The 15,693-nt window shown below is 42.1% G+C and overlaps 1 protein-coding gene across 1 annotated transcript in view; it reads right to left on the reverse strand.

Annotated features, from left to right (window-relative positions):
• Nucleotides 1-15,306, reverse strand: part of LOC129815933 (calcium/calmodulin-dependent protein kinase type 1D-like) — a 17,250-nt gene extending 1,944 nt beyond the window's left edge. Inside the window, exons 1-8 of the mRNA XM_055870147.1 lie at nt 15,185-15,306; nt 13,816-13,921; nt 9,268-9,393; nt 9,099-9,173; nt 8,703-8,841; nt 8,249-8,372; nt 7,869-7,944; nt 7,520-7,632 (exon numbers count right to left, since the gene is read on the reverse strand). Of these exons, the coding sequence (XP_055726122.1) occupies nt 7,520-7,632; nt 7,869-7,944; nt 8,249-8,372; nt 8,703-8,841; nt 9,099-9,173; nt 9,268-9,393; nt 13,816-13,901 (739 nt within the window). The 5' untranslated portion in view covers nt 13,902-13,921; nt 15,185-15,306. The remainder of the gene's footprint in view (nt 1-7,519; nt 7,633-7,868; nt 7,945-8,248; nt 8,373-8,702; nt 8,842-9,098; nt 9,174-9,267; nt 9,394-13,815; nt 13,922-15,184) is intronic.
• Nucleotides 15,307-15,693: the final 387 nt, after the last annotated feature.

The following is a 15,693-nucleotide window of genomic DNA, read 5'->3' on the forward strand; positions in this document are numbered from 1 at the left end:
AACAGCTCAAATAAGCAAAGAGAAACGACAGTCCATCATTACTTTAAGACATGAAGGTCAGTCAATACGGAACATATCTTTCACGACTTCTACCGAAGTCGATGCCTCTCCTTGTTCGGGCGGTGTTCGGTGGTCGACGTCGCCGGTCTTCTAGCCATCGCGATCCATTTTTCATTTTCCATTTGTTTTGTCTCGTTTTTCCCCACACACCTGGTTTTCAATTCCCAATTACTGGTCATGTATTTAACCCTCTGTTTCCCCCATGTCTTTGTGTGTGATTGTTTATTGTTAAGGTCGGTACGTTTCCGGCTGGTTTGGTCCGGGTGCTGTGTTCACCCGTGTTGTACAGTAACCATTATTGTTCGCACAATGATTTTGTTACTTTGTGCTATTTTCGCAAGTAATGTGCGTTGTTCACTCATCTCTGCTCTCCTGCACCTGACTTCATGCACCAGCTACACCCACCCCCTGACAATATCAAGAACTTTGAAAGTTTCTTCAAGTGAAGTCGCAAAAACCATCAAGCTCTATGATGACACTGGGTCTCATGAGGACCGCCACATGAAAGGAAGACCCAGAGTTACTTCTGCTGCAGAGGATAAGTTCATTAGAGTTACCAGCCTCAGAAATTGCAGCCCAAATAAATGCTTCACAAAGTTCAAGTAACAGACACATCGCAACATCAACTGTTCAGAGGAGACTGCGTGAATCAGGCCTTCATGGTCAAATTGCTGCAAAGAAACCACTACTAAAGGACACCAATAAGAAGAAGAGACATGCTTGGGCCAAGAAACGCAAGCAATGGACATTAGACCGGTGGAAATCTGTCCTTTGGTCTGATGAGTCCAAATCTGAGAGTTTTGGTTCCAACTGCCGTGTCTTTGTGAGACGCAGAGTAGGTGTACGGATGATCTCCGCATGTGTGGTTCCCACTAGAGGCTGGCCGATTAATTACGGACGATTTCGAGTTTTCATAACAATCGGTAATCAGCATTTTAGGACGCCGATTATGGCCGATTACATTGCACTCCACGAGGAGACTGCATGGCAGGCTGACCACCTGTTACGCGAGTGCAGCAAGGAGCCAAGGTAAGTTGCTATCTAGCATTAAACTTATCTTATAAAAAATATTCAATCTTAACATAATCCCTAGTTAACTACACATGGTTGATGATATTACTAGCTTAACTAGCTTGTCCTGCGTTGCAAATAATCAATGCGGTGCCTGTTAATTTATCATCGACTCACAGCCTACTTCGCCGAACGGGGGATGATTTAACAAGTGCATTCGCGAAAAAGCACTGTCGTTTCACCAAAGTACCTAACCATAAACATCAATGCCTTTCTTAAAATCAATACACAAGTACATATTTTTTTATCTGCATATTTCGTTAAAAGAAATTCATGTTAGCAGGCAATATTAACTAGGGAAATTGTGTCACTTCTCTTGCGTTCTGTCCAAGCAGAGTCAGGGTATATGCAGCAGTTTGGGACGCCTGGCTCGTTGCAAACTGTGTGAAGACCATTTCTTCCTAACAGAGACCTTAGTTCATTTTCCAGAATTTTACATAACTATGACATAACATTGAAGCTTGTGCAGTGTAACAGCAATATTTAGACTTATGGATGCCACCCGTTCGATAAAATACGGAACGGTTCTGTATTTCACTGAAAGAATAAACGTTTTGTTTTCTAAATGATAGTTTCCGATTTGACCATATTAATGACCTAAGGCTCGTATTTCTGTGTGTTTATTATATTATAATTAAGTCTATGATTTGATATTTGATAGAGCAGTCTGACTGAGCGGTGGTAGGTAGCAGCAGGCTCTTAAGCATTCATTCAAACAGCACTTTACTGGGTTTGTCAGCAGCTCTTCGCAATGCTTGAAGCACTGCGCTGTTTATGACTTCAAGCCTATCAACTCCCGAGATTAGGCTGGCAATACTATAGTGCCTATAAGAACATCCAATAGTCAAAGGTATATGAAATACAAATGGTATGGAGATAAATAGTCTTATAATTCCAATAATAACTAGAACCTAAAAACTTCTTAACTGGGAACATTGAAGACTCATGTTAAAAGGAAGCACCAGCTTTCATATGTTCTCATGTTCTGAGCAAGGAACTTAAACGTTAGCTTTTTTACATGGCACATATTGCACTTTTACTTTATTCTCCAACACTGTGTTTTTGCATTATTTAAACCAAATTGAACATGTTTCATTATTTATTTGGGACTAAATAGATTTTTATTTATGTATTATATTAAGTTAAAATAAAAGTGTTCATTCAGTATTGTTGTAATTGTCATTTTTACAAATATATATAAAAATCAGCCGATCCATCGGTATATGGTCCTCCAATAATCGGTTTTGGTATCAGCGTTGAAAAATCATAATCGGTCGACATCTAGTTCCCACCGTGAATCATGGAGGAGGAGGTGTGTTGGTGTGGGGATGCTTTTCTGGTGACACTGTCTGTGATTTATTTAGAATTCAAGGCACACTTAACCAGCATGGCTACCACAGCATTCTGCAGCGATACCCCATCCCAGCTGGTTGAGAGAATGCCAAGAATGTACAAAGCTGTCATCAAGGCAAAGGGTGGCTACTTTGAACAATCTGAAATATAAAATAGATTTTGATTTGTTTAACACTTTTTTGGTTTCTACATGATGATCCCAAAAACAGACATAGTTTGCTTGCTGTTTGAGGTGAAGAAAACTATGTCTGTTTTTACATCCATTGAGAATTACAATAGTTCCTCAATGTATTTGAAAAATCTTTCCAGCTCTCTCCCTTTTGATAACCACTCAGCGTGAAAGGGAAAAATGTCATGCTCTGATCCTGTGGAAACGTCAATAAAAAAGGCTTATCAGTGCTTGACTTGGACTGAAATAGGTTCAGGTACTCATTTTGGGTGCTGGTACTGTTTATATTTAGGTGCAGGAGCTCCACAATACTTTTGAGCTAATATTCTATAAGAGGAAGAGGAGCTCAAGCAGTAGAACATTTGAGATGCCAGTACCCAGCTCCGGTGAGCTTCTTCCCAAGTCAAGCACTGCTTCTTATCTCTTGCGCAAATAGCCTAAAGCTGTGTCTGTCCTGAGCTTACTGGCATGGGAAACTCTGAGGGCCCAGAATATTTTATACAATGTTGCGCAAGCTTCGGGCCGGACCCAAGTTAATAGTTGACACAATGTTTCAAATTTCGTTGCAGATAGGCCAAGTGTAGCCAATGCGATTTATAGGATATTTATTTTTATCAGGATATTTTCTACCTGCAGGCTGCAATGTTTTTATTTGTCGGCTTTATGGAGGCTATTTTTACATGTTTGGCAATGCCAATAGAAGTTACTTTTTATTTGTATTATTTTCATTTAGATTTGGATAGAATTTTGATTAACCACATGACAATGATTTTGAGATATGACCTTATTATAAATTAAATGAAACAGTTTCACAAAAATATGCACATGAACACCATAACTGGCACGCAGAATGGTAGAAATGGTAAGATAAAATGGCATTCCACATGAGAAAGGTTGCAGACTCCTCGTGTAGGCTATAACCCGACAACTTCAGGAGAGTAATAGCAGAATTAGCACAAGTCAGCAGGAGCGGGAGGAGAATAGTTGGGTCAGTTTTCTTCTGGTTATCTAGATCACTGGCGCCCTCTTGAGGCATCAAACCGTAAGCTTAAGCATCAGACAAGCTCAATGCATATAGTTAATTTTATTAAAACACATAGGGTGTGTGTAACGTCCTGACCAGAGTTCGTATGTGTTTTGCTTGTTTAGTGTTGGTCAGGACGTGAGCTGGGTGGGAATTCTATGTTGTGTGTCTAGTTTGTCTGTTTCTATGTTGGGTTAAATGTGTTGCCTGATATGGTTCTCAATTAGAGGCAGGTGTTTGACGTTTCCTCTGATTGAGAACCATATTAAGGTAGGCTGTTCTCACTGTTTGTTTGTGGGTGATTGTTCCTGTGTCAGTGTTGGTGCTACACGGGACTGTGACGGTTAGTGTGTTTTGTCAGTTTGTAAAGTGTCTTGTTTGATTAAATTCATTATGTCTAATTACCACGCTGCACATTGGTCCTCTGATCCTTCTCGCCTCTCCTCGTCCGAGGAGGAAGCGCTAGACTGCCGCTACAGTGTGTCTATATATGGAAAAATACACGTTTGTGTAATCGATTGGTCGAAAGAACAGATGACTTTCGGTCTAACAAGATGTTTTTTAGTCAGGTAGCCCTACTATGTACATAAGTAGATATTATAAAAGGGACATCTTTTTTCTAATTAATTAATGGATTTTTTTTTGTATATGTCTAGGCTGCAAAGTTGCTGTTTTTTATATGGTCTGTGCGCTGATTGAGTTTGACACCCCTGGGCTATCTTTTTATGTAGCAAGCTATTTATTTAGCAAGATAAAAACACGGAGTCTACCGTTAGCTAGCTAGCTACCTGCTGGGAGGATGTCATGTCATTGGAGGAGTGGGTGAGTGCCGACTTTTCCCCCTCATATCGTTTTTTGTTGGCTACAGCTAGAGCTGCTGCAGGTGTCATTTGGTTAACTAGCGATAAATGTGAATCGCTTTGCTAGCTAGCTAGCTACAGTATGCTGAACTTGAACGACTAGCATACCTCTTAGTTGTCAATCAAATGTATTTGGCATCGATCAAATGGGCAGGCAAGTTCTCATTCAGTTGGCAAAAAGTGGGTTTGGACAAGCATGCATTGGCAGGCAAGTTGCAGAAGGACGAGCAGGCTACTATTCCCCATCATTTATCAGTGCAATTTTGACAGGCAACTAGCTGAAAAAGTTTGAGAGGGTTTATCTAATGTTCCCTCAATAGATTTTAGCTCATCTTGCCCTAGCTAGCATTAATTGCTGATCTTGTTGATGTACATAGTCAAATCTGAGGGCCTGTTGTCTCTATGGGGGTGCCACAGGGTTCAATTCTTGGGCCGACTCTCTTCTCTGTATACATCAATGATGTCGCTCTTGCTGCTGGTAAGTCTCTGATCCACCTCTACGCAGACGACACCATTCTGTATACTTCTGGCCCTTCTTTGGACATTGTGTTAACAACCCTCCAGACGAGCTTCAATGCCATACAACTCTCCTTCCATGGCCTCCAACTGCTCTTAAATACAAGTAAAACTAAATGCATGCTCTTCAACCGATCGCTGCCTGCACCTGCCCGCCCGTCCAACATCACTACTCTGGAAGGTTCTGACTTAGAATATGTGGACAACTACAAATACCTAGGTGTCTGGTTAGACTGTAAACTCTCCTTCCAGACTCACATAAAACATCTCCAATCCAAAGTTAAATCTAGAATTGGCTTCCTATTTTGCAACAAAGCATCCTTCACTAATGCCGCCAAACATACCCTCGTAAAACTGACCATCTTACCGATCCTCGACATCGGCGATGTCATTTACAAAATATCCTCCAACACCCTACTCAACAAATTGGATGCAGTCTATCACAGTGCCATCCGTTTTGTCACCAAAGCCCCATATACTACCCACCACTGCGACCTGTACGCTCTCGTTGGCTGGCCCTCGCTTCATACTCGTCGCCAAACCCACTGGCTCCAGGTCATCTACAAGACCCTGCTAGGTAAAGTCCCCCCTTATCTCAGCTCGCTGGTCACCATAGCAGCACCTACCTGTAGCACGCGCTCCAGCAGGTATATCTCTCTGGTCACCCCCAAAACCAATTCTTCCTTTGCCCGCCTTTCCTTCCAGTTCTCTGCTGCCATTGACTGGAACGAACTACAAAAATCTCTGAAACTGGAAACACTTATCTCCCTCACTAGCTTTAAGCACCAGCTGTCAGAGCAGCTCACAGATCACTGCACCTGTACATAGCCCATCTATAAATAGCCCAAACAACTACGTCTTCCCCTACTGTATTTATTTATTTATTTTGCTCCTTTGCACCCCAGTATTTCTCCTTTGCACACTCATCTACTGTCAAATCTACCATTCCAGTGTTTTAATTGCTATATTGTATTGTATTGTATTATATATTGTATTTACTTCGCCACCATGGCCTATTTATTGCCTTTACCTCCCTTATCTCACCTCATTTGCTCACATTGTATATAGACTTATTTTTCTACTGTATGTTTCTTTTCCATGTATAACTCTGTGTTGTTATATGTGTCGAACTGCTTTGCTTTATCTTGGCCAGGTCGCAGTTGTAAATGAGAACTTGTTCTCAACTAGCCTACCTGGTTAAATAAAGGTGGAATAAATAAACATAGGGAACTGAGGGAGAGATAGACTACATTTTCATGGTTGTTTGATCACTAGTATTGTGAAGTTCTCAAATGTAGGACTCCCGTGGTATTTACATATTTGCAGAAATCCATTCGGATGTATTTTGTGGGTTCTAATGATCTAAAGTTGCATTGTTGCTATTGCCTGTAAACACACAATCCAGCTCAAAGTGAATGATGGCAGACCCGTGTGGCAAATGGCTTTTTTGCATATAGGCCTACTGTAGCTCTGATTGGCTATGGCACACCCGTCTGCGTAGAATCCGGTCTGCGTAGACTCTGGACAGGACAGATGTTTTTATTCAGTTTTATATCCTGCAGTGTCTATTAGTGTCCAAACGCACGGACGCTTTCACACTCTATATTGCTTTAGAATTTTCACAAATGCCTTACTCTACGTCTGTAATGGCTGCTTCCAACTCACACTCTCAAACACGTAGATCCCCTGAATACAGCTCACTTTCCAGCCCACTTTCCAGCTCACACTCTCAAACACATAGATCCCCTGAATGCAGCTCACTTTCCAGCCCACTTTCCAGCTCACACTCTCAAACACATAGATCCCCTGAACGCAGGTCACTCTCCAGATCCCAATCTCCTGAATTCTAATCACCTGTTAACACACCTGCATGTCATTTATACACACTATTTAGTTCAGTTCTTTGCACCCCATCATTGTTAGGTATTGTTTGTTTTGGTACACATTCTATTCGAAGCTCTGTTTAGTTCCGTATTAGTCCTCCCGTGTATCGTAGTTTTTGGCCATCCTCACTAACGACACCTCCCTGCCTGTACTTTTGCCTATCAGATTTCCTGACATCTCCCTCTTGCCTGATCTCCCGGACCACGTTACTAGCTTTTTCCCTGCCTGTACTGTTACCTTTTTGGAGTCCCTGTGTATGACCTTCTGTCTGTCCCTGGACCCAGCTACCTGCCTCCTCCTGTGGTCCTTTACTAATAAACACCTGCTGCGCCCTACACTTGAAACCAGCACTCTGTCTCCCATCGTACTCATTACAACGTCATTTCCAAACATTCTATGAATTTATGAAAACGACCATATCTAAGTGCTCGCTTGTCTGAAAAGGTAAAAAAAAGGTGTCATATTCTTCTGTAAGGTGTATATGAACAGATTTGAATAAGATTTCATGTTGCTAAAATGCTGTCAGTTCCACTTGAAATACCCTTGCTGTTGTTGTTGTTGATGTGGTGGTATTTGTCTTACCTGACTCAGAGATATCATCCCAAAAAGGCGAGTGGAAAGCGTAGTCGGCCCTCATGATCTTAGCGAACAGACGTGTCTCGTTGTCCTCGAAGAACGGAGGGTAGCCACACAGCCTGTCACACAGAGAAAGAGAGGGAACATACAGTCATTTTACAGAGTTAACACAGAGAGAGAGGGAACATCCAGTAGTTTTTAAAGAGTTAACACAGAATTCATCATAGAATTACAATAACTTTTCCCAAAAGTGATATAGAAATACCATCTCACAATGCAGTCATCCTGATACTATGAAAGGGTTGAGAAGAGGTGCTGGCAGATATAGATCTAGAAGTCCTAGATAGGCACTCACAGGATGTATGTGATGACTCCTATGGACCAGCAGTCCACTGCCTTGCTGTAGGGTTTCTGAGCCAGAACTTCAGGGGCTGTAGAGGATCAAATATAAACAGGGTTAGATACCATGCTAATACTCTCTAGCTGTGCAATGAAGCTTTACTCTCTATTTTAATGACCAACCATCCAACACACACTTGCTGCACATCTGCATTAAATCAAATCGCATTTGTCACGTGCGTTGAATACAACAGTGTAGACATTACCATGAAATGCTTGCTTACGAGCCCTCTGAATCATTGGGAAAGGCTCGTAAGCAAGCATCTCACAGTAAAGTCTACACCTGTTTGGCGCATGTGACAAATTTGATTTGATTTGACACACACACACTCTCACCAACATATCCTGGCGTGCCGCAGGCTGTGGACATCACTCCGTGGTTGGACATCTTGGACAGGCCGAAGTCACTGATCATGATCTTGGAGTTCTCGTCTGAGTCGAAGTATAGCAGGTTCTCTGGCTGCTCTCACACACAGGGAGAGAGAGGGGGAGAGGGTCAACAAGCAGCAGAGGAACTGTTCTCTCAACATGGTATACAAAAAAATAGATGGGTTCGAGGTTCGCTGTGAGTAAAGTAACGCTCTCTATACTTTCAATGCATTTTCTAGTAAAAAGTGGGTAAACGCTTATATGTGCGTTTACCCTCCAATACACCACGGATGATATAGTAACGTGTATGAGATATGTTTGGAGTGGCAAATTGTATATTATTTATTTACTTTTTACCTACATTAAAATGTACTTTGACCCTCACTCTACCAGGTATGTTGACTGTGTGTGTGTAACATACCTTGAGGTCCCTGTGCACTATGCTGTTCTCGTGAAGGTAGTTGACAGCTTGCAGTACTTGGCGGACCAGCTGGCTGGCGTCCTTCTCTGTGTACACCCCCCGATCTATGATACGGTCAAACAGCTCTCCACCAGACACCCTAGGAAAGAACACACACACATCAGAATCTCCCCACCATATTCACCATCATCATCCGCATCATCACCTTAAACATCCTTGTCATCACCATAAACATCATCATCATCGGCATCACCATCATCAGCATAATCATCATCACCATTCTCATCACCAGCATTTACAACCCTTATTAAACACCTGACTAATACAGCGAGTTCTCTAAAATAGTAACATTTATACATGTATTTAGCTTATGTAGTGATAATGGTTTGCACTCACAGCTGCATGACGAGGTAATAGTGTGTCTGAGTCTCATAGAAATCTTCCAGTCCAATCACATTGTCATGCCTTATCCTGAGAGGAAGATTGAGAGATATGTGATGTTAACTTGTTCAGCTGTGAGAGTGTGTAAGAGTATGAGCGTGTGTGTGTGCGTGCGTGTACTCACTTCTTCAGCACAGTGATCTCGTTCTCCAGGTTGCTACAGCTGAGGTGTTTTTTCTTCAGACACTTCAGGGCATACAGGTTTCCTGTCTTCTTCTCTCGCACCAAATACACCTCGGAGAACGAACCCCTACATTCCCACACAAACAGACAGAGAAAAAGGTTAGTAGTAGTAGTAGTAAGGCGCCCTGGAGAAAATTATCGAACCAGCGACCTTTCGGTTACTGGCCCAACACTCTAACAGCTAGGCTACCTAACGCCATGTACTGTAGGTGGAGTCACCACCACCCAGCCTCACTAGCCAGGCTCATAGCTGACACACAGCTAGGAACGAGACGAGGGTGTCCCAGATAGAGGCTCAGGTATGGCCAGTGCACCTGAGGCCTGTGCTCCTGAGGCCTGTGCTCCTGAGGCCTCTGCTCCTGAGGCCTCTGCTCCTGAGGCCTATGCTGCTGAGGCCTCTGCTCCTGAGGCCTATGCTCCTGAGGCCTATGCTCCTGAGACCTCTGCTCCTGAGACCTCTGCTCCTGAGGCCTGTGCTCCTGAGGCCTGTGAATAGCAGCAGGGCAGGACTAGTGCTCAAGCACTTTACATAACCCAGCCTGAAGCTCAGGACAGGGACCCCTGAACTGATTGATTGATTGATTGAACTGATTAGATCATTAAAAGTAGTAGTCTGCTCAAGCGGGAGACAACATAACATACATAAAAAATGATTGCCGTTAAAAACACAATAAAGCCCGGAGGCTTATTTCCATTGTGGTCTTAATTTGTTCATTGTGTCCATTTGTCTCTGTCTGACCTAGCACAGTCAACCCTGGATGAACCCTGAGCAGGCTGTGGGTGGGTTGTTTCTTCGTCAGACCAAACAAACACCCCAGCCATAACATGACATCAGGAGAGAAGTTAGTGTTAATGCCTGGGAGGGAGCCAAAAGGATCCTAAGACTCAAAATGGATCTACCCTCCATCTGCTGATTTCCCTGTTTGAAGGAGACCAAGGTGAGGGTAATCCTCTGTTTAGCAGACACTCTGGGCCTGACCGTCACATTCCGACACCTGTGATACTGATGCAATGAGTGTGTTTGTGCCCAAAGACATCACTGTCTGGGAGAGACAGACATACAGACAGACACAACTAGGCCTGGGTTCAAATACTGCACTATTTGTTTATTTCAAACACTTTGATTGAGCTTCCCACTTCACTTCCTGGCAAAATGGGACCAATATACTAGTTCCAAAAGTGCAAATTCCTCTCATCTGATACTCCTAAAAGGCTCCATCAGACACTTAACGTATTTGAAAGAAAATTATACTAATTGAACACACACATACAGATACTTAAATTCACAGTCAAACTCACACACGCAGACATGCAGGCACACACATTCCCTCACACAGTAAACACACAGACACACAATCCCAGGCCCCTAATCCTATAACAGAGTTAGGATGTTCCTGAGCTGTAAGGACGTCATTGCTCACCTGCCTGGCTCACACCTCTCTCTCAACGTCAGCCTCTCATTCACAGCCAGGGATGTTCTGGAGTATAAGCTGCTTGAGGAGAGGCTGATGAGTTGAGCAGGAGGCTCAGATAAACAGGGGCCAGCAGACATACCACTCTCACTCTGCAGATATCAGCATTGTGTGGACAACGCCGTTTCTTCTATTTGATTTCGCAAAGCACAACAAACTCTGAAACAGTCATAAAGTCCTCTTATACCCCACACATACTGTACATTCAAACACATGGGCTTAATGTATAAACACACCAGTGTTTTCCCTATGTGCTGAAAAAAATCCTAGGGGAAACACTGCAAAAACAAATACCAACACATGCACACGCCCACAAGCTTACATGAACACACGGCCGCACACACACACAGACAAGCACACACTCAGGCACAAACACACAACTAAACATGTACGCTCACACACTGGGCAGATATTGGTTAACAATTTTTACAACATTTTGCAATGTCCTGTCCTCTTTTGGTTACTTTTGCAATCTCATCTCAAAAATCTCTAAAGAATTGTCTGTACTTGGGTCCTAGTTGAACCGTATCTAAAGAGAGAGAGGCTGTATTGTGTGAGCGCCAAGTATTCCACTTCAGTTGATAAAGAAGACCTGCCCTGACCTGGGTCCTGATAATCTGATAATCTGGGTGGAATGTTCAGGCCCGTCCAGGATTATAGTGCCAAACTAGTATCCTTCTCTGGAAACCGGTAAAGTAGGTCTCCTGGAGATCCCCTAAATCATGTAATAATGGCCCTTTTGTCTGAGTTAAGAAGCTGACAAGAGTCGCTACCCAGCAACAAAGGTCCACTGAAAACGACCAAGCAAAAAATGTCTGCCGTGCGTCACCCAGGTAGGTTCTACATATTAAATGATGTAAATGATCCCAAAAGCAAAACAATAGTGAAGACATCAAAATTATGAAATAACACATGGAATCATGTAGTATCCAAAAAAGTGTTAAACAAATCAAAATATATTTTAGATTTTAGATTCTTCAAAGTAGCAACTCATTGTCTTGATGACAGCTTTGCACACTGTTGGCATTCTCTCAACCAGCTTCACCTGGAATGCTTTTCCAACAGTCTTGAAGGAGTTCCCACATATGTTGAGCACTTGTTGGCTGCTTTTCCTTCACTCTGTGGTCAACTCATTCTGAACCCTCTCAATTGGGTTGAGGGCGGGTGATTGTGGAGGCCAGGTCATCTGATGCAGCACTTCATCACTCTACTTCTTGGTCAAATAGCCCTTACACTGCCTGGAGGTGTGTTGGGTTATTGTCCTGTTGAAAAACAAATGATAGTCCAACTAAGTACAAACCAGATGGGATGGGGTATCGCTGCAGAATGTTGTGGTAGCCATGTTGGTTACGTTTGCCTTAAATTCTAAATAAATCACAGACAGTGTCACAAGCAAAGCACCCCCACACCATCACACCTCCTCCTCCATGCTTCACGGTGGGAACCACACATGCGGAGATCTTCGTTCACTTACTCTGCATCTCACAAAGACACGGGGGTTGGAAACAAAAATCTAAAATTTTAACTCATCACACTAAAGGACAGACTTCCACCGGTCTAATGTCCATTGCTCGTGTTGTTAGGCCCAAGCAAGTCTCTTCTTATTGGGGTCCTTTAGTAGTGGTTTCTTTGCAGCAATTCGACCATGAAGGCCTGATTCACGCAATCTCTGAACAGTTGATGTTGAGATGTGTCTGTAAAGCATTTTTTTGTACTGCAATTTCTGAGGCTGGTAACTCTAATGAACGTATCCTCTGCAACAGAAGTAACTCTGGGTCTTTCTTTCCTGTGGCGGTCCTCATGAGAGCCAGTTTCATCACAGTGCTTGATGGTTTTTGCGACTTCAGTTGAAGAAACTTTCAAAGTTATTGAAATATTCCTGATTGACAGACCTTCATGTCTTAAAGGAATGATGGACTGTCATTTTCTTTGCTTATTTGAGCTGTTCTTTCCATAATATGGACTTGGTCTTTTACCAAATAGGGCTTTCTTCTGTGACCATACCTGGTCACAACAACTGATTGGCTCAAACGCATTAAGAAGGAAAGACATTCCACAAATTAACAAGGCACACCTGTTAATTGAAATGTATTCCAGGTGACTACCTTATGAAGTTGGTTGAGAGAATGCCAAGAGTGTGCAAAGCTGTCTTCAAGGCAAAGGGTGGCTACTTTGAAGATTTGTTTAATACTTTTTTGGTTACTACATGATTCCATTTGTGTCATTTCATAGTTTTGATGTCTCCACTATTATTATACAATGTAGAAAATAGTAAAATTTAAAAAAAAAAACTGGAATGAGTAGGTGTGTCCAAACTTTTGACTGGTACTGTGTATTTATTTATTAATTAAATGTTTTTGTTGTTGGCCAGATATGATGTTGGGATATCGGGAACCTAACTAGCTACAGTACCAAGAAGCCATTTCAGGCTATCAATCAAGTTAGAATAGCTAGCTTGTCTAACTATTTTAGCTGTCATGCTTGCTGGCAAGCAATTATTAAATGTACTGAATAAGATTCACATTCCTTTTAAACCCAGATTTTAGCAGAGATGCAGAGAAGGCTATTTAGTTTATTTAAAAAGAAAACACCAGTCAGGAGGATACAGACAGCTCAAGAGGTATGCTTAGATATAAAGAAAATAGAATAGAATTCATCATAATGATTATGGCTCTAGATTGTAGGAAAAAGCTGCTTCAGGTGTATGAAAAGTGCTAAATTCTCCAACTTCCCAACGGGGTCCTAGCCCTCTCCAGACCACCACCCAGCCATACTTTATGCCCCCTCAGATTTTTGGGGTGCGTGAGGGCCCTGCCCAGAAGTAAAAGTGCTTTGAGTTAAAAACGTAAAACACGTTAAATGGCTTGAGGCACAGAGACAGAGTTAAAATGTATATTAAAACCTAGACACCAAGGTTTGCCTACAGTGTCCCCTTAGAATGATTAAGTGGTGGTTTTAAACACTGACCTGGCAAGGAAAACCCTCCAGGCTCTAATCATATCAGACAAAGTACTTACGATCCCAGCGCTTGTTTGAATTCGAACACATCTCTGATGTTGTTGGTGACTTTCTTCCAACTGCAAGTTATTTCTTTGCGACCCATGTTGTCGTCACTGCAGGCTCCTGGAACAACAACATACAGACAGGCAGGTTTACTCTTCTGTCTCGTTAAGACTGGGCTGTCTTAGATGTATATACATCAATTTTTGTAACGACAACCCTCACCACACATAAAGAACATGACCAAACACTTTGGGCCAGTGTTTCACAAATGGAGGGTGGGTACTGGGGACCGACCAACTGGTAGGTCACAGCCAGTTCCTCTTGGGTCACGTCTTAGGACTAATATGGCAAGACACATCGTTTGGGCACAAGAAAGTTTGAAAGGCTTCAAGTAGATCACAAAACAAAAAATGTTTGGGGACCACAGCTTTGGTGGATATCTCTGTTAGGTACCTTCATTTTGTATACAACCCTGTTTTCCTTACATAAAGCTTGCATGTTCAGTATGAGGTCAGTCATGATTGGGCTAAGCTTGTTTGTACCTATTACTTACAGAAGGCCCAAAGGGGTGCAGGATTAGAGCTGTAATGCCTAGTAATGGTTACTTTTCTACCCTCCCCCTCCCTTCTCTGCCAATTCAGGAAACAGATTACTGCTGATTCCCTGACAAACCCCCAACTTGGTCAACTTATTATCCTGACCTTCACATGAGGCAGTTGTTGTGCCTCAAACTCTCACCAAGCTGGTTGTTTATTTTTAAATCAGCATCTGAATGAAAAAGTATCCTAAGCCCCCTTGAGTTCTCTAAATGCCATAGAATATAACGATGATGAAAAGTCCTACTATCTGAAAAACATAGGCTACCATCAGTAGATATATCAGGCAACATAGAAAGTGTAGGTAGACCATGGTAGAATTCCATTTTGGGAGAATCCATAAATGGAGTTTGCCGTGTGTCCATGCAGATTTCTTTTTGTAAGCTTTGTCCAGTTTAAAATGAATCCAAAAAACAACGTATTTTCCAGATCATTCATAATATCCAGTAGCGCTGTGGGAAGAATCCGGGTGATCATCTGATAGCGTCCATCCAATAGATCCTCAGAACAGTGCATAAAATGTTCATATTCCTTTTACACATGGATAAATCCGGTGGATGTCGAAAACTATGCCCATATGAAACTACAGTAAATGGTTCATTACTTGAAGCCAGAGATAGCACTTCATTTCAATTATTTAACATGCTCTATTTTTTTATATATTTTTTTTACAAACAACTTTATTTTCTCTAATAATGTAGCCTAAAGACAGAAAACAATGACACAACAACAAAGTCTTTAGATCTAAATAATTGAATGGAAAAGTCAAATGGCCATTTGTTCTTACCTTAGCTACAGAGAGGAGCGAGCGGACACTTTTTGAGGTATCTCGATAGACCTACCTGCCTCTTCCCTGCAGACAAGGACACTTCAGCCGAGCGTCTAGGGGGCGTGTTTTGCCCTCCTCATCACTTGCTCTGCAGTCCGCCAACACATCCTGCGCGGTTTATTGGCGACAATGCAGTATACTGTCAGTGGATAACGTCCTAGTTTACTGTATAGGAAAACAACCCGTAACCTGCCAGATTGGCATATTTTGCTTTAGATGGCCTCATTGTGAACCTATGGCAAGACTATTAAACTACGTAATTGCATTCCGGGGGTGCATACATTACTTTAAATAACTATACGAGTGCTTTCAATATTGTATTATGTCATAGTATCACGCATTTGCAGTATTATAAATTATGAGTAAGTTGTTGATAATATCTATCTTTATGTAACATCTTACATTGTTATATGGGTGTAATAAGTGCTTATGCCAATTCGTGCCACGCATTGTAATGCATTATACCT

Source organism: Salvelinus fontinalis, chromosome 18 (genome assembly GCF_029448725.1).
Source record: "Salvelinus fontinalis isolate EN_2023a chromosome 18, ASM2944872v1, whole genome shotgun sequence".
Classification (NCBI taxonomy): Eukaryota; Metazoa; Chordata; class Actinopteri; order Salmoniformes; family Salmonidae; genus Salvelinus; species Salvelinus fontinalis.